This window comes from Polyergus mexicanus, unplaced genomic scaffold, assembly GCF_030449975.1.
Source record: "Polyergus mexicanus isolate NDT 795.1 unplaced genomic scaffold, iyPolMexi1.0 SCAF_9, whole genome shotgun sequence".
NCBI classification, from domain to species: Eukaryota; Metazoa; Arthropoda; class Insecta; order Hymenoptera; family Formicidae; genus Polyergus; species Polyergus mexicanus.
The window spans coordinates 10,280,028-10,307,464 of NW_027223329.1; the positions used below are offsets into that span (position 1 = coordinate 10,280,028).

The 27,437-nt window shown below is 34.2% G+C and overlaps 1 protein-coding gene across 21 annotated transcripts in view; it reads right to left on the reverse strand.

Moving 5' to 3' along the window:
- The window catches only part of LOC138936556 (uncharacterized), a 170,561-nt gene that overhangs the window by 68,074 nt on the left and 75,050 nt on the right, over positions 1-27,437 (reverse strand). For 17 of the 21 annotated variants that reach the window (XM_070302033.1, XM_070302032.1, XM_070302030.1 and 14 more), the window contains 6 exons: positions 24,251-24,298; positions 7,075-7,421; positions 2,141-2,167; positions 1,463-1,635; positions 919-1,128; positions 396-591 (listed from right to left, as the gene is read on the reverse strand). In XM_070302033.1, the coding sequence (XP_070158134.1) occupies positions 396-591; positions 919-1,128; positions 1,463-1,635; positions 2,141-2,167; positions 7,075-7,421; positions 24,251-24,298 (1,001 nt within the window). The remainder of the gene's footprint in view (positions 1-395; positions 592-918; positions 1,129-1,462; positions 1,636-2,140; positions 2,168-7,074; positions 7,422-24,250; positions 24,299-27,437) is intronic. The other 4 variants (XM_070302034.1, XM_070302046.1, XM_070302051.1 and 1 more) reach the window with 2 other exon arrangements.

Genomic DNA, 27,437 nt, shown 5'->3' on the forward strand with positions numbered 1-27,437 from the left:
TATTAAATATAAAATAAAGTATATAAAATAAAATGCGCTAAATATCAATATTTCAGCGAGAAATGTTACTGAAATATCTGTATATCCAAAAGAATTTTAATATTTACAGAATATTCTTTATAACTTGTTAGAGATATCTAATAAGCGAGATTAATCATTACATATATATTTCACGTTTATATCAACTTTGAATATTGGAAAATTTTTAAAGATATATTTGCCTAATATGCTTAGGAATCATATTTCACATAATAGAACGAAAGAATAAGCATCTTTCAAACGTAATACCACGTAATAACATATTCTATGAAGTAAAACTCTGATCGTTCTCCGAAGAAAGAGAATATGCAAGCTGTATGGATTAAAGACAGAGTCTCTCATAAACGTGCACTTACCTTGCTCTTGTGAATGTGCTGATGCTGATATTCGCTGTCGAATTCTGGCTCGCTGAAGTAGCTCTGATCTTCCCAATGGGGCGGTAAACCGCCGCCACCTCCTGGTACTCCCAAGGGTCCCGGCATTCCTGTCACTCCGTCGGCACTCTCGAAAAGTCTCAGAACGCTGCGATCCCTGATATCTCTTAGATGCGATCTGAAAAATACACTCAAAATAATTACGGTTATTTTATTATGCTGCAACAAAGTTTTTTTTATTGAAATTAGCCAATATTAAAAGTTATTATTACAACAAAAATTAAATTAATTTGAACTATAATGTTTTTAGAATATTAGATAGTAATGTTTATCTAATAAATTTTATAATATAATTAAATTTAAAATGTTTTTAACTCTGTTCAATTATCGTTGCAAACACAAACAAGAAAAAAATAATATTTAGTAATAAAATATTTTATCAAGAATAATATTTAATTATTTAAATGAAAAGGAAGATATTTACAGTCGCAGAAAAATGTAATACCTTAAATCTTCGAGTTCATAGAACATGTCCTTGTTGCTATCGTGTATGTAAACCTTTACGTGGGGACTATCTAGATATTCCATGGTGAGTTGTTTCGGAAAGCTTCTAACGAAAAGGGCCTTGACCGTGTCTATACTGGTGATTTCGTTCGGTAGCAATGCCCTCTTCGTCTCGTTCCTGTATTGCAGGAACACCAGTCCTAGGGAACCGCATACAGAAATGCATTGTTTTGTCAGCAAAGTCGTAATATAAAAATTAAACAATATGTAAAATATTTTACAAATATAAACATAATCTTACAATTAGTTTTAAGATTTTGTGTAATTAAATATAAGTTTACAGAAGCTATACAAAAAAAAAAGAAGTTAATTTTGTATCACTTCGATTTTAATACAATATTCTTTTTATCAATTTTTATAGTTTGACTTTACACATATTGAGAAATGTATAATAATATAACTTATATTAGTGAATCAATATTAATTCATTATTATTTCTTTGTCCATGTATATTTATTTACATTTTAATTATGCTTTGTGTATTACCTAGTGGTCGCTCCAAAGTCTTGCTGGGTGTTCGTACAACGGGCAAGCTGCTCCTTTGCTTGCCGCCTCGTCGGAATCCTGTGCTGGAGGTCTCCACCTCGGACATAATGCCCGGGTCGTCATCGAAGAGCATCGTCGAAGATGGGGGCGGATACCCGCGCGGAAGAGGCGACTAAAAGCACATAAATTTTATAAGATTTCGATACATCTGTGATCTTCGAAAGTACCTCATTGTATCCCAAATCGCTCATTAGTGGCATTCACACCAGAAAATTTTAGCTAATTTATTTGAGATGTTTAAAAATTGCAATTTCGCATATCTAATTGTACACCAAACAAATTAACACAAATTTATTACAATTTGTTTATAATATTTATTAAAATTTAAATATGTATTTGTAAATTGACAATTATGTAATTGTAATGATAAAATTATAAATGTTTAGATGAACTAGATAAATATAAATTTAACGCGTAATTATTACCAGATACTATAAATATATTCACACAGAAACATTTTTTCGGGCGAACAATTAAAGACATACGGTTGGGTCGAGAAATTAAATGCCACACAGAGAAAAACGATCATGTCAGCATGCCGACATGCACGTTGACGGAAAAAAAGAATTGATTGCGCAGGCAATCTTGCGTAAAAAGTATGAAAATTCGAAAATTACCTTTCTCTGGCGAGACTTGGTCCCCATCTGTCGGTGGCACATAGTGGGTAACACGGAAACACACACAAAGTAAAAACCAGTTAGAGATATGTAATATGTGTTGCGGGATAGAAAAAAAAAGACGAAATAGAAAAAAAGGCGGAAAAACGATTGTTACGAATAGAGAGAGAGAGAGAGAGAGAGAGAGAGAGAGAGAGAGAGAGAAATATGCGATGTTACAACACTTTGAGAATCCGAACTGCTCTTCGCTCACAGATTAGTCGTTATAATTTGAACGTATTGATGTAAAGATGGCCACAAAATACTATATAAATAGCCAACTTCTCACTTGTCGAAACGAATTCCGCGAACGATATTTTGATTTTGTCTCTCTCTCTCTCTTTCAAAGTGAAGAAGTTTTAGCGATAATTGATTTATTACTTTCAACGAAATATTCGCGTGTATTTTCATCCGGAAATTTAATTAGATGGCAAATCTATGATTGAATGTAATAATTAATAGATATATTATAATATATAAATAGAGCATAATATATATGCAGATATATATATATATATCTAGTAATATTTTATACACATTTGAATACGCGAGAAGCGTTTTATGTTGCTTTACCTTAGTAGAAGATATTACATATGAGAGTAATTAATAACAGCTATGTGTGTGTGTGTGTTTAAAGGAATAAATATTTGTAGTAAGTAAATAATGGCACACGAATTTTCGGTTAATATTACGCGAGTAGAGTTCATGGCTATTCAAGATATAATATCGAAAGAATCGACTAATCGCATGCATTAATAATCGCAGAATGTAATGATTGCGCGTATATATATATATATATATATATATATATATCTACATACCTATATCCGCTACGTCGATGCGATATATTATGAGAAGATCGGCCGATAGCTTGTTCAGCATTCGATTTTGCTTTGCGCGATTCAAATGAAGCGTCCCGACGCCACGAGTAACCGTCGCGATATGCCTTGAGTCGTAAATTAAAAGACTCCCTATCGCGAAGCGCGAATGTGAATCGTCACCATACGCGGTTTGTACTTTAATTTCGTCATCTCGCGCTGTGATTCGTCGCTCGCGACAACGAGTGCCGTCGCTCGATTGACCAATTAAGAGCAAGGATTTCTTTGCTTCTGATTGGTTAATCAAAAGTTCTTCTCTGAAATCGGCTCCGATCATAGCGCCGTAACGGAATCGGGAAACGTTTGGTGGTTTTCGCGCTAGTTTACAATGTTGTTTATGGTTGTTAATAGAAGACGGTGAGAAAGTTTTTATCGCGTCAAAGCGCGGATTAATCGCGGGAATCGTGTGCCATGGTGAGCGTTAAAGGAACGCGATCGGTTCATCGTTCTCGTTAATATCGTAATCCGTCTAATTATAGTAACGACATAACTGAACATCGTAACTAATAAATTATGTGCGATATTTCGATCATAAGAATTTCGCGTCTCGTCCCGTGCGCGCGAACGTCAATCGAATTAATTTACGTATAAATATCTAAGAGTTTCCAAGTAAGCTCATAGTATCGGGAGTGCCGAATAAAGTATCGGGAGTGTCGAATAAAATACGAGTATCGAACGATCCTCGTATTACGCGTATTTAGAATTTGTCGCGTCGGTAGCGCGAACGTATTTTTTCAAAGGGTATGTGTTTTAATAAAATTTATGCAGAGTTCAATCTCGTCGAGAATAAATGTCGCGTGTGTACGATATGCAGCCTATACATGTATGGTACATACAACTCATGGTTCGAGAATCATGGTAAGTAACCCTATGATATTACACTTCAAGATAGAGATAAAGGAAATGAAAAGTAGGAAAGGCGAGAAAAGAATAGAGGCGAGAAAGAGAGAGAGAGAGAGAGAGAAGCCGGAGTAACTTGAGGAGTTGGGTTGCACACGAATGGATACGAAAGTTACGCTCGTGTATGCGTACGTGTGTGTGTGCGCGCGCGAGACGTATGCGACGAAGTAAGAGAGAGAGAGAGAGAGAGAGAGAGAGAGAGAGAGAGAGAGAGAAAACTCGCCTGCTTTTATTACGAATATGACCACTCGCTTTTTAACTTCCTCTCTCGCGTGTTCTCAACGTATAGATTTATATTTTATATTATATACACGATGTGTTTTAAAATATCTCACGAATCATATAATCTATGTTTTTTTTTTTTTTCTTTCAAAAAAGTTAACGACTTTTCTCAATTATTTTCTACTGATATCGGTAAAGAAATATTATTTATTTCAGCTTTTTCCTATATATTTAATTAAAGCATTTTGAATATAATTTTAACATTTTAATAATTTTAATATTTAATATTTAATATTTTTGATAATTGCGATTGATAGCTATAATTGCTGTTTATATATTTTTTTATATATATACTTTCCAAGTAGTCCCTCCCTCTGCAGCCCCCCATCCCGAAAAAACTCTTTTTTTTTCTCAACTCGAGTTTATTTTTAAAACTGGAAATAGGTTTGGATTAGGTTTATATCTTCCGGAAGTAGAGGTTCCCCATAGGGGAGGGGAGGGGGGGGGAGGGGGCGGAGTTGTGTCCACGCATATACTTTACAACGTGAAGCCAGATCCACTCCACAATTGTTGTGTGGATGGGAAAACGTCTGCGTGGACGCATTGGATTTCGTCCCCCTACGGGGGATCCCACTTGCGGAAAATATAATATCCTAAGCCAAACCTATCTCTGATTTAAAACTAAAATTCACTATTAACTTATTCCTATCTTCTACCTTATTCAATCTTGTAGTCGCAAGCTCGTTGAAAGCTTTCAACGAACTGCGAGAAATACAATAGATGAAACACATTATTAACAAAGTATCCATGAGTGTATACTTAAATAAATGTAAACAAACGCTTTTTCCACGTCTGCCCTACACAAATACAACATAAACAAACTTTATGATTCTTTATTTTATAATAGAAAAAGCATTAAAAGTACGAAACTTTAATTCATTATATCTCCTAAACTAATGCGCCGTCCCCTACAAATTTCTTGCGGAGAATTATTCAGAAAAGTCTCCTCTATAACATATTTAAGTAGCAATAAAATTAGAGGTACGTTACCTTTTGTACAGTTTTACCAATTTTTTTAGTTTATGCTTGATAGAGACGCGAATGTTTATAATTCATAAGACAAATATTTCTGAGTTAAACAACGTAGATATTTTTCTCTGATAAGAAAAAGAAAGAATTCGTGGAAAAAGAGAATTCGAGATGAGAAGTAAAATTACACGTAGGCAATCACGTGTCAAAATAAATTATGGTCCCTGCTATACATATATAGAATTGAAAAACTGAAATATTTTCTATTGTCTTGATCGATGATATAACTCGTATTTGGATATGGAAATAATTAAAGCTGAATAATACAGCAAAATGATACGAGTTTTATTTGATTTAAATAATACAAATTCTGGTAATATATTTTTATTTCAGAGAAGATACAAAATAAGTTGGATTTTTTAATTCGATTCGATTCTGAAAGTGTTTTTTGTTCTAAAAATAATATTATTATTTATTGCAGCATATTCGATTATGCGTATTCTAAGTTACGATGCCACGTTGGAAAAAGCAAAGTAATTTAAAGTATCGTTGATAACATTTATCTCGAGTGTCATTTATCGTCCAAATTGCTGGAAATATGAGAAGGAAATGTGAACGTGGCGATAAAATGCCATTTCCATTTTTTTCTAATTAAACTCTCTCTCTCTTTCTCTTTCTCTTTTACATATATTGTAACAAAATTAAATTAAATTGCACAAAATACGCGAGTAGTAATACTTGACGTCATAATAATAAATGAGTTATAAATATGGATTGTGTGAGGTAACAATTTTTAATATTTGTTAAAATATAAATTTGAAATTTTTTTTTCTCTTTTTCGATTCCATAGAAAACTCTGTCTTGAAATAAGAGCTCAGATATAACGTATCCTGAACTATTCATTTATGCATTGAACGATGCGCGATATTAAACTATCATTTTGTGATAAAGAAAATGTTCAGTTACCCATAAAAAATCAGATCATCCGAAACGTAAGATATAGAAAAAAGAAGATAAATTCTATGTATGAAAATTTCGACATGTAGATAAATATAGAAGTTTTATCCAGAGATAACATTTTTTTGAGCACAGTAAAATGTTATAGTAAACGTTATACGTATATCTTAATGCATAATATAAAGTTAAAAATATATTCTATAATATAAACATGTATCACACGGCAATAGTTAATATGACATGTTAGAAATGAAAAAGACAAGTATGTCATAAATATGTAGAGAGGTAAAATTCTCAAAAATATAAAAACAGGATGCGGAAATTCTAGTATAGAAAGTACACAAAATGAAAAATACATACCACAATCGAAGAAAAAGAAAGTTAAATATTTGGACTCTGGTTATCATACTTTAGGAGATATAGTAGAATTTCGATACTTTGAATTAGATAGAAATGGCACTAATTCAGGCTATTAAAGATTCCGACTGTGTAGAATATCATGCGATTTAATTTAAATAGTTTATAAATTACGTTGCTTATGTAACTGCTATTTTTATTAGTACCAATAAAATAATTTGTCGGTGTAATAAATTAAATCACAATATAATAATGAAAAGTTATTTCGCGATTAATAGTTGATAATTAATTTATATTTCGTTATTATTTTAAATTTAATTATTTTTTTAACATTCATTAAATATAATTAATTGACTCATCATTTTTAAATCGCTCAAAATAAGTAATACGATTACATAAGATCTCTAATTATACCAATTGATCGAGATTCTACACATTCATAGAACAAATGTCAATGAAGGATAAGGGGAAGGAAACGAATCGAGATTACGAAAAATCATCGCAAACAATTAAATATGTGTGTATTTACATGTTGCGCGAGCAAAGATTCACCTCGAGATCCATGGTGGTGTGTCGTGATGGCGGGGTGCCGTATTGGCCGTGTGGTGGCGGCAAATGATGTGGGTGTAGGGGATGCAGCTGCTGCGCTGCGTTGAATTGCTGATGATGAAGGGACGGTTGATGATCGCCGCCGAGGGTGTGCCTTCTAGGCTCGTCCCTCGAGCGGCCACCACCGCCGGAGGAACCTCGGCTCCCCGAGCCACCACCCCCGCCAGCGCCGACACCGACCCCCAAGACGCCACCGCTGCCGAGGCTGCCCCCGCCAGCACTGCCTGCCCGTCTACCAGGTGTGAGGTCGAGGTTTGAGCCGGGTTCAATCTCCCCCCTGACGGACCCCCCTGAAATCAGAAATGTTTCTAGTTAGCGAGATATATCGTTATCGAGACAAATATTTAATAATAATCCTATATATTTTGCAATTTACATAGGTATATCTTATGAATAAATATTCTCTGTTGAAAATTCTTTTAATTAACAAAAATTTAATTAAACGCTATATATATATATATTTTTTTTTTTTCGGAATTTAACGTTAATTGTTTTAGTTCCACAGAATTACTCTAAAATTTCAAGTATATTCGTTACGAATTTATGAATCGTATTTATCGACGATGATACAGATATCAACAAAAGGAAACAAGAAAGAGAAGCATTTTCTTTTTTCAATTTTTTTTATGGTTAATCTTATATTAATCTTTCAATTTTTTATAATACAAATGCATCTTCATCAGATTAAAAGCTTTAATGGTACATCCATTTTTTACAATTTATTCTATTTTATCATAAAATGTGATTTAACATTTTATTAGATACTGTCAAACTTATCCATGAAAGAAAGATTATAAAAAATAAGATTAAGTTTCACGGGCGGAGAGGCACGGGGTTTGCTACTATTAATAAATTCTCGTCCCCGATAAAGAATCGAGGTAAATAGCCTGTGTGTCGAGCCATTTGGCAGAAAGTAACCGCGACAAAGCGTATATAACCGAGAATAACGCGTTCGCGAAGGTGGCCGGAAATAGTGACACGTGTGTACAGATACATGGGTGGGGGGACGTGTTCTTGCTTAGTTATTTTTCATCGCGAGGAAGAGTAAGGTTGCGCGTTAAATTAATAGTATCCGTAGTTACGCCTAAAATAGTCAGGAATTCGAGATAGACAAATAGGCTATCCCGTTCAAAATTTAATATTTATTTTTCCTTTGCTCGATATACATGTGCTTTTTATGCTTTTCACGTTTGAAACTTCGGATATAGATTTATTTATTCGTGTGTAAATCATTTTTGTGAGAAAGGCACAACGCAACGAGAGAGAGAGAGAGAGAGAGAGAGAGAGAGAGAGAGAGAGAGAGAGAGAGAGAGAGAGAGAGAGAGAGAGTGCGCATACAAGATGGATTCACTTCCGGATTACAAAAGCGTCGCGCTCTCTCTACCTTGTTTACCCGCGTTGCTCTCGACTTAATGAAATACAAACTGGCTGATGAATACTGACGGGCGTTCCCTCTCTAAACGAACGTACTTCTCCTGATCACAATCAATCTCGGCGAATAGTCACACGGTGCTTAACGACGTCGAAAGTTCGAGCGCGGAATCTGGACAGAAGCTTCAGAGAAAATGGGTCAGAATGGCGAATCGAGAGAGCCATCGTTCGATTAATGACGAGATTCGAATTCCGACGGAACTATACGCGTCATGGCGGCGTCATACCTCGCGTGGGTGGCCAAACGTCGTGCATTTCGATGTTGCGCCGAAATGGCCGTTCCGCGCAAACGTCAAATCGCTATCTGATAAATGTATGTCGTAAAGCATTATGTCGCGCCGGTGCTCGATTCATCCGCATTCTTGAAAAGGCGAAACGTTAGCGATTTTACGAGATAGATTTAACACGTGATATACGTGTGTTACGTTTCTGCTACGGAAAAGATCTCCGAAAAATAGAGCGAAAGTTCACTTTCTCGGGTTGAGTTTTATCCGAATTTCCGGATGTGTCGCTTCATTATGTGATAAATGACGGATTTGAAGCCGAGCAAATATGTGCATAGATTATGTGCACTTCTATGTGTCAGCATACTATGATGATTATTGGAGCTAAGAGAATTCGGGGGGTTGTAAAAGCTCAGAGCGTAAGCGAGTTTAAATTATATAATTAAATGAGCGAAAATTGAAATATATTATATAATCATCAATATAAACATATTATAAATTATGTCAATCTTAACGGAATTAAAATTTTACTGTCGTTTAATCGTAGAAAATAACGAGAATTCAGTGAATTAAATATAAGACGAGTGAAGTGTCTCATTGATGATTAAGATGACTTGGTAAATACGCGTGTGAAAATTAGTTGCAAGTAATATCGATGCTACTTGCGTACCCATATAAAGGAGTTTACGCGCCATGGTGCGACACTTGTAACTGGCAACGTGAGTAAACTATTCTCTAAACTTTGACAAATCGCTTTGAAATTTCAATAAGCATCTAATACGAAAATGCAAGACATACAATTGCAATATTATAAGACGATTATCGTCGAAAATGAAAGATCGCGTCTCGATTTTGCTTTAATCGTAAGATACCGTCCAGGATATAATAATAATATATTTACGTGTTTTAATAACCATTTTTCACAGTCAGTTTTTGAATTGAAAAAGTAAAAATGATAATTACTAAACATACATATTTATTTTATTTCAATTCACAACAAAAAAATGTTTGTCCAATTAATCAATTACATCCATTTTATCATTTTCTTTTTTTCTTTTTTTTCAATACGGCTGTCTCATATTTTGTCACTTTGTATTTAACGATGTAACATTATCCGACACGACACGTGTTTGGTATCAGTGCTTATTAAAATATCATCCGTCAATGCGATTGACGCCTCTCTAAAACGAGGGCGCAAATAGAATCCCTCGGTAAACTGCGTAAAATTATCATTCGAGAAATGCGGAACCTTTTGCGGAAAAATGCCGAGAAAAATCACGTACACGAGAGTAGAGATATAGGAAAAAAAAATTACGAGGAATGACAGATTCTGAATTGGCCTCTATTTTGGATAACGTGCACTAATTACTGTCGCATACTACACGTTTCGTGCAAGACGGAGAAAGAAATGGAAGGGAAAAGGAAAATATATCGATATAATTCCCAAAATTTTAGAATAGACAAGACTCACGAAAGTAAAATTAAATAAAAATATTGATCGCTTAATTAATTATATTACAGTAAAAGCCAATTTTCATTAATACCACTAATTTGAATCTTTCTTTAATTTACAATAAATTTCAATAAAATTAAAATTATACCGACAGTAATGTTGAAATTTGAAGGACTAATAAATACTGACCTATCTTGATATTTTCAGCGTGGAAAAATTTGTTCCAAATAATCTATCGTTGAAATTCAATCTGTTTAAATTTACACTCTATTTATCTATGAAACATTATCAATAATTTAATAAATCTTCCTCACGAAATTGCGCGCACTCGCGTCACTTTGTATACGCCGTACATAAACCTTATATACATGTCCAAAGCGCTATACAACGTTACGTACAACGTCGAGAAGGGCACTGGCGACGATGACGATGTATCCTCGTACGCGTTTATTTTCAGAAACCGGTGTAGCTGAGCGTGCGCGGTCGTCGAGAAATCTAATCTAACGCTCGAAAATTCGATAATCCGCAGCGCAGAGATAAGATTTTACACGTATACCATATATATTGTATGTATGTACAATAGGCATACCTGTATCAACGAAAATCATTCTGATTTTTCTCGAATGTACATACAATACGGAGCGCAGAGAGATAAGATAACGTTTCGGATGAAACGAGATACTTAAAAATAAGGAAAAGTAGAAACACAAAAATGTAATAAGAATAACAATTTTAATCGAGCAATATAAGCTGTTGTATTTTTTTTTTTTTTTTTTAATCGTTGGCTCTACTTTTTAATTATTCGTATTTATTATATAATATCTACTCGTTTTGGGTTCGCGTCGCATACATTTATCTAGATTCTAGATAACTGGAAGGCAAGACGAGAGGCGATGGGGAATCAAGTGCCTTTAATGAGAAACAATAAACGTTATTTACGATCGAATTGTCTCGACTATATGACGGAGATTGTTTCATGCGCGGCTGCAGAAACAATCGATTCGTAAACCTATCGTGGCAAATATAATTTCGATACGCTAATACTGTTGTATATCGCTTTGGTTACGCTACCTCTGTATCCCTGTTCATCCCAAGTATGTCTATTCCGGTTGGGTGTAGTCGAGGGAAAATAATTCGCTGCACCAATAGCAGAATTTCATCATTTCTCGATTCTTTTAGGACAAGTGATTTCGGAAAATTCAAATACGATGTTTCCTTAATCAAATAAATAAACGGAATTTTTAATATATATATAAAAATAGAATTTTTAATATATATATAAAAAATTTGAACATCATCTATTATATCTTTAAAGTTTAAATTGTATGATTGAATTTTGTAAACGCGTCTTTTGCTTTTACTCTTGCCTCATGGTGTTTTTTTTTTTCTGATATATATGTAAAAAGTAATATATTTATACTTTTAAAACATTTTAATTTAAACGGTTAATTTGACATTTTGGCATACGTTTTAATTTGATTCCATTCTAATAATTAGATATGAATTTATTATTGATACATTACATTTATCTTCTATTAATATAAGTGATCATGTCACTGCTTTGAGGGCAGTCACGAATCTTGAAATATTTTTATAAAAACATAGTTTATATTACGCGGTCGTTACAATTAATATATAATCATGATAAGATCGAATCTCGAGCTTATCGTGACGAACTTGCAACGATTGTTATACCGTCGCGTCGGCGGGATACTTAGGTTCTACGACCTCGTTTCTATCCGCTGCGTGCCCCGAGCGCGAAAATAGATCAAATCGATATACCAATGGAGAAAATACACAGCTGGGAGCGATAATTGAGGCGAGTGTCATGTAAACTTTATACTTTGCTATGTTTTATCACGTTATATTTGAAATAAATAATTATGCAAATCAAGAAATTAATTCCACAGAATGAATCTCACATTATCGTTCATAAACATATGTACTTGCAATTTTTTACATGTTATTTAATAATATTTAATTTTATCTCGATATACCTCGTAACGGTCGTCACGATTTTTAAAGCACTTACAATAATCTGACATAAAAAAGTTTCAAACAAAAGTTGTGTGGCTTCAAGGGGGCCATAAGATGGTGACAATGATTTGACCTTGGAAAATCATTTGAAGGTCATGTGAAGGTCAACTTTAAAATCTTAAATGGAAACCCCCATTTTTTATTTAGTATTCTTGTAGCTGACATCGAGAGCTTTCCAAAACACTATAATAAAGTATTTTTTTATTAAATACTTTTTAAGTTATTTTATATTTTAATCTGACATATTTTGATATAAAAAATTAAATATTTCGTAAAATATTTAGTTTTCGATAATCTTACCGTAATACTTCTATGTACAGAATAATGAGACAAATCAATTAGTATTAAAAAAAAAAATTGTTTTTAAGAAAATTATTTACAATGTATTTTTTTAAACAATTATTTGTTTTTTTTTGGCACTAATTAATTTGTCTTATTATTCTGTACATAGAAGTATTGGGGTAAAATTATCGAAAACTGAATATTTTACGAAATATTTTATTTTTTTTATCAAAATATGTCAGATTTAAATATAAAATAACTCAAAAAGTACTCAATGAAAAAATACTTTATTATAGTGTTTTAGAAAGCTCTCGATGTCAGCTACAAGAAGACTAAATAAAAAATGGGGATTTCCATTTAAGATTTTAAAGTTGACCTTCACATGACCTTCAAATAATTTTCCAAGGTCAAATCATTGTCACCGTCTTATGGCCCCCATGAAGCCACACAACTTTTGTTTGAAACTTTTTTATGTCAGATTATTGCAAGTGCCTTAAAAATCGTGGCGACCGTTACGAGGACCACCCTGTATATGTATAAATATATGTGATTTTAAAAGAAGACAGATTTACTTTCTACGCGTAAATAAAATACGAATGAAGAATATTTTCACACTTTTAAAGAGTTTATCTAATTAATATCTTTAAACATTTCAATATATAAGTATAGAAAAAGAGAGAAAATTCGCTTATATATAAATATATCGCTGTCGATTTGAAATTCGTCGACATTAATCAACAATCGTCGCAATATAGACGGTTAAGGGGGAGATGATAAGTTACGATTATGAATCGTATCAATTACGACATTCTGATGTGGCTGAACGAAGGAGGGGGCGACAACCACGTGATTAAGATTGCATTATGCGTGTGCTTTGGTAAAAGCCGATCGATTTCAATTGCCGTGACGGACGGACTTGCTTATCTTAATTAATATCGCGTGAAGCGTTTTTAGTTCCCTGACCTCCGTTTACCATCTGTTGCTCTGTAATTTTGCATAATAATATCTCGCACGACGAGAAGCGGTACGTTTGCGAGAAAAGCGTTCCCATGTATAAAAACATCGCGTTTAACAACACTAACGAAACATCTTTTAATTACGTTCGTTATTTTTACATTCGTTCGCATACGTGGTTACGAGACGCGTTTAAATAGCCGCTGCTTGAAAGCTAGTTAAGATCTCTCATACTTCAATCAAACGATTAGGGATTCGTCGTTAACTAGCTGATAATTGATCCGGTTTTGCTAATGTCAGTGAACTCTAATCATCCGAACTATTTAATTGATTCTCTTTTCATAGATTATAGCATCAGTTATAATATATATGTGATACATATTTTATTGTTGTGTAAAATGTGAAATGAGAGAATATAATTCTCGTTTGATAAATTAAAAACAATTTCTAATGGTGTTGCAATCAACAATAAGTTATGAAACAGGAATAAATAACGCGCTATTAAAAAAAAAAAAAAATCAATCAATCAATCAATTTGCTTTATATAATTAGATATACGTATATTCGGAAATAAATATTATTAACAATTAAGTATTAATGGCCAATAATTAATTAAATAAAGTTTTGTGTTACTATGTCGAAAATTACGATTACGACGCAAAATTATATTGCCTTTTTTTCTTTGGAGATAGTCTTAAAGGTTTTGATATAAGAGGTTGCAGGCTCTAATAACGACAGAGTCATTACAGGAAAAGACAAAATCGTGATTATATGGGTACAGGCGTCACGTATGTATTAATCTCGCTGATGAAAATAAGACCCGAGGCTTATAAAAAGCTGTCGTCGACCAGAATTGGTGATGATACATATGTACGTCACGAATAAAACTTTGGACACAAAAAGTAAGGAATAAACGAATAATTACAATCTTTTCAAAGATAATTTCTTTAGATTAAAAAAAAAAAAAAAAAAAGATAAATTCATATTCTTTCTTTAAATTTTGATGACGAATAAAATAATTCTTTCAAATATGAGATATGTAAGAGAATGAAAAAAAAAAATATAAGATCGAAAATTATAGTAAATTATGTGCATCTCGGTATAGAATAACGACGTATAACGATACGAAATAATATATCGCATACGCGATATGACACAATCGTGTAAAATAATTGGATATATGATATTCGCGGGTGATTATTGGCGCCGGTTAATCGATATTCGATATTCAAAAGCGATGATGATAATCGTATTCAATGTCATTCGTCGTGAGAAAAGCCACATAATTATATCAATTTTTATATAGTAGTACGCGATCAGTATTAATTTAATAATTTATTGAAACTTATTCTGTTACTTATTTATTATTTATTATTCTTATTTATTAATTTTATCGTATACTAACATATTTGTGCAAAGACATATTCGGCTTTATGTACAAAGAAATATATCGGCAGATGTGTATGATATTACCAAACATTATATACAACAAGCTATAGCGAGTTATGACTCATGTCAGAATATACGAAACGTCGTCCCTGTATATGTTACCATCTAAGGCAATTTCGTTTAGGGGTCGTGGAAGCAATGATGTGATAAAATCGATTTAGAAACCGGATGGATTTTCTCCCGCGGAAGAGTGTGTAAAAAGAATATATACATATTGTATAATAGTTTTGTAATCCAATCGTTTTCTTCGTATCATAAAACACAAAATGATTTCGCCTACTTTAGACGATGATTTGCTTACGAGATCGAAATGTTCATAAATCCTGTATTGGACGTAGCTCGCATTCCTTTGTCGGCATTCCGAAGGAAAGGTATCGTCTGTCCTTAGCCGAAGCGAAATTACTGTCACAATGGGACAATAGTATTTCAGCGACTCTCGGGCAGGGCGCGCTTATCGATTATCGTCGGCCAAAAATACGCGCGAAAATACGCTTCTGTCTCTCTATTTCTCCTTCCGATACTCGACGGCCGAATATCGTGTCTCGAAAATATAATAAATGCGCGTATCTCTTTCTCTCTCGATTTTCCTCCCTCGAGTGAGACGTATTGAGAGTTTAATGATGGATAGTGAAAAAAGTGTGAGAAATTGCATGAAGAATATCCATTGCGTAATTCGCTGCAAATATTTCGGAAAAGATTTATCATGTTTCCTTGGTATAAGGTCAACGAACTCAGTGTCTAGCGCACAATCTGTCTCGACTAATTATTCATTCAGAAACGGAGTGACTCTTCCGATTGTGATGGGAACTTGCATGTTCTCTTCCTAAAATTGATTAATTGTAAGCTGTCTATTATTATAAAATTGTCTGTTAAATTTTTCGATATTTTTAGCAATTATTGAAAATTTAATTCAATTTTGGACTTGCACGATGAAACAATAGTGAATTCGTAAAAAAAAAAAAAAAAAAGTGTATTTAATTATTATTTTATTCCAACGAAAAGATATCGCATTAGTAATTTTTATATGTCGCTCACTTTTAATAAAAAATTAATTAATGGAAACTTGTTTTATGAATTACCCGAGACGTTCGCGTATTAGATCAATGAAAGTGCATGCCCTTGCGTGCTCGATGAATCAACACTTTCACGCGCTGTTGCGTCGGTGAGCTCCCGAAAGGCTTATACTCTCAAATTGTACGGCTTCTTTTAAGCACAAGTTCATCGAACGAAAGAGTTACAAAGCATGGTGCGCGTTAATTCTCCTTAATTGTTCGAGTTGAGTCAGTAACTCCAGACGACCACTCGTTCACTTTTTTAAAATAACCAGATGGACTTACGCACAAACAAGTCCGCCTTCCTCTCTATTCTCAAGATAATTGCACTGCGTCGACAATCAAAATGCATTTAATTCGTAATATCAATTATGATAAAATCTATTAAAAAGAATAAATACTACCAATTTCACAGATAACCGAGCAACGTGTTGTTTGATTCATTCTTAAGAATTGACTGAAAAATTATTTAGAGATCTTCATTCTGTTTTAAAATTACTGATACCATTTCCAAGTCTTACGATGTTGGGCAATCGTATAAAAATCAGGATGCTTTGATGCGGAAAAGGGGAAATCGAGGAAGGCAAATAGAGAAGGCGAATCTTTAGTAAAGCGAAAGCGTGGCGCGAGTCTATATTGGGACGGTGCATTCGTTATTCCCTTAATTCCACTCCTTCCGTATCGATTATGCGAATACCATCGCCGACTCGACGGCTTACGCGTATGCGTTCGTGTGCGTTATATGTTTGTATAGGCGCCACTTTGCCCGCCATCGAGTGCGTGCGGAGCGAAAAAATCTATATCACTTTCGGACTGCGTGCGTATAAAACAGCTTGCGGAGGAGAGACCGTCGCTTGCACGCATACACACACACGTGTACGTGTGTTTTATCGACTCGCCTGTTTGCGAGATAGTATCGTGCCGGCGGATTTAGCCGGTGAGCTTCGAGTCGAAGATTTTTCGAGGTTCCTTTACCGTATTTTATAAACGCCGTTCTCATATAACTCCATATTTACTTCGACGTCTTCATTTTTTTTTTTTTTTATCTTTTCAGTGTCTGCGATATTTTTTATTTCTTACGTTGGATATTAGAAACAATGAAATTTCCAGAGATTATTTAAAGAAACTTATTATGTTACTTTTGTATTTTTGTTATTTGAATCCGATAATGAGAAAATTATATGAAATATTTATTACTAATGCTTGAAAAAATAGTAGTTGTAGTTTCAAAATTATGCGAATCATCCTTTGGCAAATTTTTCAAATCTTAAGATTTTTGTAAACGTTTCTTGCTTCGAGCGAAAAGCAAAAACTTTATATAATATAATATGTGTGCCCTTGTTTGAAACTGTAACTTTGGAAACATTTTCGCGTTACAAAAGGTAAAAAATACTATATGGGAACACGCGCGTAAAAGCAGTTTTGTGCCCGAAAATACGAGTCCCGTTCCAAAAGTTTCAAAATCGAAACTTTTTAAGCTCCTTACGACACTTTTTCTCAGTTTGTCAGTTTCAAATAGTCAAATAATACAATGTGCTACCTTGATATTAACTAGTAAAAAAAAAAAAAAAAAGTTGCAACTTTTCACAAGATTTATACTATTTATACGTCAACTGATTAAATGTTAAATATATTATTAAAATAAAATAAAATAAAAAAAGAACAAGAAACGATTTAATCAAGAGTGCCATAGGTATTATGAATCGATAAAATACACGCGTACGACATATGGTATGAAAATAAAACTTTATAGAAATTTCGTGATATATTGTACGTGCGAAAAAGGGGTCACCCGTTACAAAGTCGCAAATAAAGAGAGACGATAAAATAGAAAGCTCTTTTTTTTTTTTTTTTTTTTTTTTTTTACGTGTCTCTCGAGCGTAATAATGTCCCAAACGGAATGTGAAACGAAACATAAAGTGAAACGATGCGTTTATGAGGATTGTTGTATCTATGCGTATAGCATTCGATTCTAACAAAACCGCTCTTTTATACTAAAATATCTCATCTGTTAGAGATTTTGCATTATATAATTGAAACGCAATAACCCCATATTTAAATATATTTCACGTGAATGTGAATTTAAATGTATAATACTATTCAAGTAAAAAGTGCAAATTGTAAATATATTTACAAGATAAGTAACACATTATTTAATTTGACAATCTATAATGGCTTTTTTTCTGTTCAAAGTACTATTGAAAATAAGCACATGTTTTTAATAATTACTATTTTTCTTTTTTACCATCGAATTCTATTTGCAATTCTATATGCAAGAGTTTTTATTAACGAACATATTCATATAACATTTAATTTAGTTTTACGATGTATGACGACCGACGTAACAAAGTTAGAAACATAGTTACAAACATGTAACCACGTTGCAAACTTTGATCATTTATACATTCGTGTATCGCGAGCGGATTACAGTAGGGGATATGTATCTATTAATTATATTAGAGCGCGCCAATGTAAGTTTCTACGTAGTTTCTATAGACGTTATTTTGACATATTGTTATTAAAGAAAAACTCTCTCTCTTTCTTCGTCCGTCAAACGAAATGTATCACGCGCGCTTACGAATATCCTCAACGCCTCCTATACAAAACACGGGCATATATCCTTTGCCAACGAGATATTTATTAGCTAAGTTTGCCTCGCGAAGATATTTTAACGGAATGATCGCGTATGTCTTACGCGGAAACGTAGGCGCGCATGCTATCGACATATCGATTTTACGCCGGAAGGCACCGACAAAAGGGGAATCGGCTTTACTCAAACGGGAGTACGCTTCGTGTGTGTCTTCGATGAAATATCGTTCGAATATGAATGGAACCCAAGTCGGCGTCGTCAAGGCTCGTAGTCCCAAACTAGCAGGAAGCACCTCGTTCTCTCGTCTCGGTCTCGTAGCTCACATATCGTCCATTCCGGTCTATAACTGATAAAAGAGAGGAAGCGTCTGTCCGATTCGATCGATCAGTCAGTCAGTCAATCTTGATTCGAGATCGATCCGTGTTAGCTTTGCGGGTCGCCATCAAAGGTCGTTACGGATGAGCGAAAGATCGACAATGATATCAGTTTCCTGATTTTTTACGACTAAATCTTCTCAACTTTATCGACTCGATTAAACGTTCGGTATGACTTGTCCTTTATCATATTGTATTATCCACTTCATACTCGCTGTAGGAAAAAAATCACGTGAAAAAAGATATTCTAGAGATAAAAGAGTATATCATTTTTATTATTGTTTTGAGATATGTAAATAAGATGGTTTATTTTAGCAATTTGCAACAGTGAATTTAATGACATAAACTCTCAAGAGAGAGAGAGAGAGAGAGAGAGAGAGAATAATATATATTTAAAAACTTTTACATCTTTTATTACATTTAATTATAAATGTTCGTTGTCTAAAGTCAAACCGCTAAAGTCAATTATATCGCAATTCACGAATGTCTTCTATGCCTTGTTATTTGCTCGATCGTATCATTACATCGTTTGTCTAATGAACTGTAATTGGTGATTTTCGACTCGCTGCACGTACGAAAGATGCGATAAACCGATACTAGATAGCTGCGATTGTCTCTGTAATAGCGTATCATGTATATTCCTCCCCGAGAAATCCTCCTCTCCTCCATGCAATTAACCAATAATGTAATCGTTTGGCGGCGCGTGCAACGTCCGAGGTACAATTAGCCACGGGCTCGCTTTTATTACTTTGATTCTATCCGTTTTAATCTTATCGCACGTCAACGATCAACCAAACGCGACGAGATATTAACAGCGAAAAGGAACAATAATCCGGCGATGTAGCGAAACTCGCGAACCCGATACGGTACTGCTTTTGTAACAAAGTCTGCGTGAAACGCGTAATAATATTACCGGCTCGTCCATGCCTTCAGGCGATAATATCAATTCGTATACGCGATTGTGTGTGCAGTTTATCTATTGCGTTTGAAATTGTGATAATTACCACGAGCTTTTGTGGAAAATATCTTATAAAAAATACGTCGTAAAAAATATTTGTTAAAAATATCTACCGTAAAATAATACCTGGATTTTTACAAATTTATCGTATCTCGTATGTTACATTTCGCACTCTGTGCTCAGTTTCATGTTTATTATTTATATTTTTGTACATGTAATTCAATCGTAATGAAATCAAATTTCTCCTCAAATATATTAATATTTTATTTCACGTCGTAGGAAGGAAAAGTAATATTTCTCCTGTTTCAGTTGACGTAAAAGTGTGTAACTGCCATCCGCTATGATTCACTTGAGGTGTCAACGATCTCTAGTAGTTTACCGATGAGATTCTTTCGAAAGGATAAGTCAGCAGAATTTAGCAGCAAGAAAGTTCAACAAGGAGTAAGTATCCAAGAGTAGAGAGTTTTAAACTTTAAACACCCATTAATATTAAATGTCCTATCTTGTCTCAGTCTCTACGAATGTCGATATCTCACGACGTCTATTTATCTCGAAATATTGCATTTCTAACACAACATATCGATAAATCCTAATAATATGTACAACGAATTGCGTCAAACAATTATTAGACTTTTAATACATTTTACATTTTATATTTGTACAATATTTAATGTTTGATAAAAGATCCTCTCTCTCTCTCTCTCTCTCTCTTTCTACATTACTTAATATATTATATTTTGAAAATTAAATCATTCCATAATACAGAGCTATACTTTCTATAACAGATAGCTAATTAATTCACATTAAATGATTTTTTACTAAAATATAATTATAATATACCGAACTGATACTAAAATATCAACTCATTCACATGTTGGTAAAAAAAAATTCATTTTTATATAAGACTCTCGCAAAAAAGATATATACGAAAGACACAATGATTACTATAGTTCTCAAAAACCTATACGTTTTTCACAAATTAATCTTTCATTCTCTAGTCTTCCCCGTTCGAAAAAGCACACTTATCAAGAATGTCGAAACCAAATCGACATCGGGGAATTTCACGATCAAAACCATTGACGAGAGAATAAAAGATAAATGGTTGCGTCGCTTTAAGAATTCGCGCGTGGTATCACGATATTACTTCCGTTTACTTACATCGCGTCCGGAGTCAATGCACCCTCTCTCAGGTCGGAGACGTTGCGAGTGTCCGCACGCGGTTTCCGGAACGGACGCGAAAACGGGACGTGACGCACGACGAGACGGGGACTCACCGCTATATGTCTGACCTGATGAGGCCTTTATTCACTTCACCGCGAGCTAACCGGTCATACCTCCGGTATCTCTCGACGAGAGTAATCCGCCGTCGCTGCTACTGTCGCTACCGCCGCCACCGCCGCCGCAGCCGCCACGACGCACACTACGGGCGTATTGTGTCTCGTGCGCGTGTACTACCGCCCGTGGCTTCGGTGGGTAAAAGAAAAAAAAGGAAGCAAAGAAACCGTCGCCATCGCCATCACCGCCGCCGCCGCCGCCGCCACCACCACCACTACTACCGCCGCCGCCGCCGCCGCCACCGCCACTGCCGCCGCCGGTTTTATAATCAATATTAGTTGACGGAGAATCCGCGCCGCGTCGCCGCTTTGTGGGGGCCGAATAGTGGGAGAGAAAGTGGGGGAGGCGAGCTCACGGCGGTCTCTTCTTTATCATCGTGCTTGTACAAGCGATAAGGCGATAAGCTGTTTGGTGGCGGCATGTTCTCGTCGTTCAGATCGACGGGGTCGACGGTTTAACCCTTGACCCTTGAAAGGCTGTTCAACCCTTTATTCAAAAAAGAATTTTAAGTAGTAAGAATTGGGCAAGTTGTGTAGGTATACATAAACATGTTATTTTTTCATAGCGCACGTGTGATTTATAATTCGTATTAATTTATTCCTACGAAAGGTAGCGGACTTGTTGTAAAAAAATGAATATTATTCTTCAGTTTCTAAAAATATTTATAATGTATATCTCTTCTATGTGAAAGTTCTTTATTTCTCTTAGAAGAATTATTTTACTTTTGAATATTAAAAAAATATCAGTTGCATTTTTAACATTTCTTGGACAGTTTTGTTTAACATTTGACGATTAAGCTATTATTGAAGGAAGTAAGCTTTGTATCGATTGGATTAATTGCATTTGGCGTCGCTGCGCGAATTCAGATGTTCATCCAATCCATGTTGCGAGGGCGTACGGAAAACGGAAAATTGAGTTTATCGTATTATCGTCGAATCGATTTTGTAGCGAGAAGGTAACGAATGTTGCGTACTGTTTTAATTAAAATTAGTCATGCGTATAACAATTTTTTAATCGTATCTCGCTGTGATAATATATATAAATATACCTATTTTAAAGAAGGAACAAAAGTATAACTGAAGCCCTGTTTATTTGCATTGCCTCGTCAAAATTATTCTAATTATAAAACCGGAAAGTGCTTGCTTATTTCAACAATCGGGTATCTTACGATAATATTATTTACATACATGGCAAAAGAAAGAGATTTTATCGCAATATGACTGGGGTGGTGACTCCGCACTTTTCGCTAATAAAAATATACTTTTGATGTCTCATCAATGTAAAACTGATAATAGGGTGTGGTGAAATGTCATTTTTAAAAGAATCAAGTTGCGCGATGTGTTCGTCAGAGGCGCGTCGATTGGATCGACGCCGACGTCGGCGTCGGCGTCGGCGTCGGACTCCGCACGCCATCTCGACGACGTCGATTCCTATGAAAGCGAAGATTATCACCGTCGGCAGCTGGTATACGTCGATGGGTTATCCGCGGAGTTTTATCCCACGGCAATTATCTTTTCGAGGATCGAAAAAAGAAATTTTTCAAGGGCGAACATACACAAAATTCGCATAGAGCATTACTTCAAGTAACATTTCTACGTTTCGAATCGCTTTAAAAAGAAAGTTACTCCAAAATTTACCCCTTTTTTTACATTCAATTTGTAAATATATAATATTTATTTATTTTATATCGTAATTAATTTTTTACAATCTTTTATTCTGATATCGGTGTGATTCATCGACTCTATCAAAAGGACAATTTTTTATAAATCATTTTAAAGTCACAAATGAAAACGATAAATAAAACAAAGGTGTATTAAGTTATAAAAGATTATCGAGATAAAAATATACGTCGTTATATAACGCGATGTAATACATATCAACGATTAATTTACATTATCGTTCTATGATTTATATGAGAAATTAATGTAATCGATGCTTGCGTGCGCATATGAAAATTTATTTTTGAATAGAATATTTTTTTTTTGGTGAACGTATTCTCAATTAGGAGAATAATTAGGCATAGCGCGGCTTTTTTTATCATCTCTGTTGCAATTTTATCGTCATGTCGTTTTTCGTTAACACTAAAATAGAATAGATTATAATATATGTGTGTAGATACAGAAGAGATAATTACGTGATAAAAATTTTCACGTTTTAAAAAAATATTCTTTATTCGTGTGTATACGCGGTTATACGTGGTTGTATCTGTTTTAGCTTCAAGTTAAAAATACTCGGCATTACTTGGAGCATTTCCGTGCAAGGCGATCACTTTGTGCCGTGAATCTGCTGTAGTTGCAGCAGGATGGGCTCGTAGATAAAGACGAGAGACTCGGCGTATCAATTTCACGGCCTACAAACGGAGGAAGGGGAGAGGGAAAAAGGTGCAGTCACTTGAGAGAATAAACGGAGGGAGAAGGGTGAAACTTGAACTCGGGAAACCCGACTGAGACCTCGCTAATTCCGAGGGTTAAGTTAAGCTCGTAATGCGTCTACTTAAAGGCCAAGGAGGAGGCGAGAGCGAGAAGAGAGGAAAGGAGGGAGCCAAAGGCGATTGCAGGCAATGCAATCTGGATAATCCTTTCATGAAATAGTCGATCTCGTGAGACAATAATGACTAGGAAGTCAAATAGATGGCCATTTGTGTGGCTGTGCTACAAATTTAGCTACTTTGATTCAAGAAAAGGCCAAAACTCCTCACATTTTTACGCCGATCGAATAATCTTATTAGCATATCTGTCATTTATTCGGTTTAACCGGCCAAATTTTTTACATCTTATGGAACATACTTAAAAATCCCATTTTTTCTCTTTTAACTGTCAGTTGAAAATTATCGAAAAAATAAAAATGGAATTAATTAACAACCAATCATATAATTACATACAATTAAATTAACTAAAGCAAGTAGCGGAGAAAAAAAAAAGAGAGGCTAAATTCCGGACTGCATTTGCGAATAAAATTGTATAAAGACATTAAAACTCACCGGTATCATTCGACTGTCGCCCCTTGCCATCTGGATTCCACTCTTCTTCTATAAACAAACAGAGAAAATAGCGATTAAGAAAAACTATTAATAGGAAAGCAATATGTAGACGATTTAAAATTGACGACAAGAAAATAATTAGAGATATATATTTTCTTTGCGAAATATATATTATATATGCAAAAATTATAAATTATATTCTATAACTATATAGAATATTTGTGGATGCAATCATAATTTTCAATTGTCTGCTATAATATTTTTTTACATATCTATATATATCTTTTTCTAGCTACGATAATAAATACTATCTTTTTTTTTTTTTTCATTTTCTATACAATAGATTACATATATTGTACGTATATGATTAAATAGCCATATATTAGAAATGAATTATTTTCGTTTTAAAAAGGCACACATATTGGTTTCCAGCAAATTTACAATTATTACAGTGTGGTAAGGTACGTGTTTGGGAATTTCTGGAAACTTTAGTAACTAGTATCGGAAAGTTCCGGATCGACTAAAGTGTGAATTTCAGAAAGTTACGGATATTGCGGAGGCCTAGTTGAAATCCGCCATCCTCGTATATGTATATGATACTTTCCAAGCTAGTAGGGACTTGAGAAAATGTAAAAGTATACTTTGCAAAATTATCAAACTATTTTCCTCGGTCAATCGTTGATAATATGTTGTGAGTTTGTATTATGCGATCGATATGTCACTATAAAGAAATCTATAAATGGAAAAGTCTGTGTGTACACGTATGTATAAAGAGGCTCATATGATCATAGTTTTGCTATTTTTTCCTCACTATTTAAATTTTATCGTTTAAAAGTCATGGAAATCATTCAAGCTTAAAAAATATTAATGTTATTAATTTTACAATTCTTAGAATCAACTTTCTCGAGAAAAGCCTCATACGGAAAAAAATGTTATTCTACGTACCATACATCTCGATTTATTTTTGCAAAAGAATATATTTGATATCCATGATTTAGAACTCACCCTCTACAAATTGTTGGATAAGTGTTTTGTAAATTAAAATATATACATATTTCTTGTATATATTTTACCTGAATATATGAATCTATTATTTGTATACCTTCCATATAAAGCTGTGGCCACGCATGCATAATCGCGCGAAAATCAACCGAGCGTTCTCACGATGCCCGAGACCTCTTTTTTTTTTTTCGTCCCGTCTCATTTATTTGCACGCTTCGTATATTTATGCAAAGTGCACGTCGACATATGACAAACTGCAAACTAAAGCGCGAAATCGAACCGAGATGCATCTCGTATGCATGCGCGCGTGTATATGGACATGCGTATACTACGTGCGTATATATATATATATATTTATGCAAAGCGTACGTTGTTACACATACACACACGCACACACGTGACAAATTGTAAATCGAACATCGTATATCGATTGTGCGTATATTCTATGCGTCGCGTATCTATATCCATAGGATGTCCCAAGCTTAAGTAAGTTATCGCCTATGGATCTTTTTATATATTTTTATGTCTCTGGAAACGTAAAGGATATGAATTGCAAAAAGAGAAAAAAAAACTTGTTTATTAAATTATCATATATATTTTTATATCGCAATAATTAATAATTAAAATATCAACACTCTTTGCATGTAATTGATTATGGATATTCTGTGCATGCGCGTGTTTATGTTTATATACAATATATATGTACTATAAACGAAAATGCGAGTCACGTATATTTTATGTCGATTGTATATACATACGGTTATACATGTGTGTGTATGTGTGTATATTGTGTTACGTTGCTATTGCTTATCCGAGTTGACGGTGCATATATACTCGACTATGTAAATTTATAATGATCTTCTATGTAACTATCTCCGCATTCTCAGCCATACGGGAGATATGAATTTAGATTTATACCACGATGACCCATTCTCTTCAGAAAGCTCATTTAGTAGGCCAATATTCATTAATAATACTACTCTACGTCTTTAACGCGTTTTACTATTGTTTATACGAGGGAGGGAGGGAGGGAGGGAGGGGGAGGAAAAAATATATTAATTATAGTTTTGTCGACGAGTTTCTTGAGTTAAACACAATATTAAAATAATAATATTTACGATTAATAAGCAATTAAAAATAAGTAATCTTTTAAACGTACTTTTTATGCGTAAATCGCTCCTCTAAATTTAGTTTTTCAAACAATGATATCAAAGTGCTGATATTAAGAAAAGCGAAGAAGGGTGAACATCTTTCCGGTGCGGATAAGAAAGCTCTCTCGCGTACTTTTTCATCACTTTCTTTCGAAGCGCATAGACTTTGTTTACGAGTCCGTTGAGAATTCGGGACTTTTTCACGGCGCGTTTGGCACAATAAACGGAATTTATATTCCGATTTTCTGGAAAGAATGTTCGTTATACGTACGCCAAGCCCGGAAACAGAAATTGTAGTGCTCTATGTCCACGTCATCGATTGATCGTTCTGTCGACAATGGGTATTTCGCGAATCCCGCGTTGCGGATGATCGTTGTCGCGTAATTGGCGAAACATGTCGCTTTCGGCAAAAAAGCGATCGGCGCGATTGCACCATAGGATATTTTTCGATGAAAATTAACACATGGTAGTTAACACGCATTGTGCGTGTGTGCTGTTTGCGCGTCGATTAAAAGACCGATTGGATGTTGGAGTTTGCGTGAAATTTATATGAAAATTGGGTTAAACCGGTTAAATAAATGATAATATTTTCTGTATCGTTACATATTTGTTGTATATCACATACATATTGATATATTATCAAATATAATATTATATCGCGCGAATATCATATATTTTTTAAAAATATAAAATTGTTTAAGGACAAAAGGATGATCGCGTAATAAACCAAAATAATTTCCTTTGTCATCTCTCATTTATTATCTGGAGATTTTAGTGATAAACGCGGCACCTAAAGATAAAATCCCGGAGAACCCGGGATTCAACTCAGCGAGGAAATAATCCTGATTACTGTTTTCTAGGTAGACGGATTATCGTGATACTCGGTCATGATATGAATTGTATGACATATAAGCGAACTTTGCAAGATTTTATTAAGATTTATTAAGATCAAGCCAATATAAACTTATAGATTATAAAGTATACAGAAGATAATATTATTTTTTTTTTTTTTTGTTAATTTCTGGTCATTATAA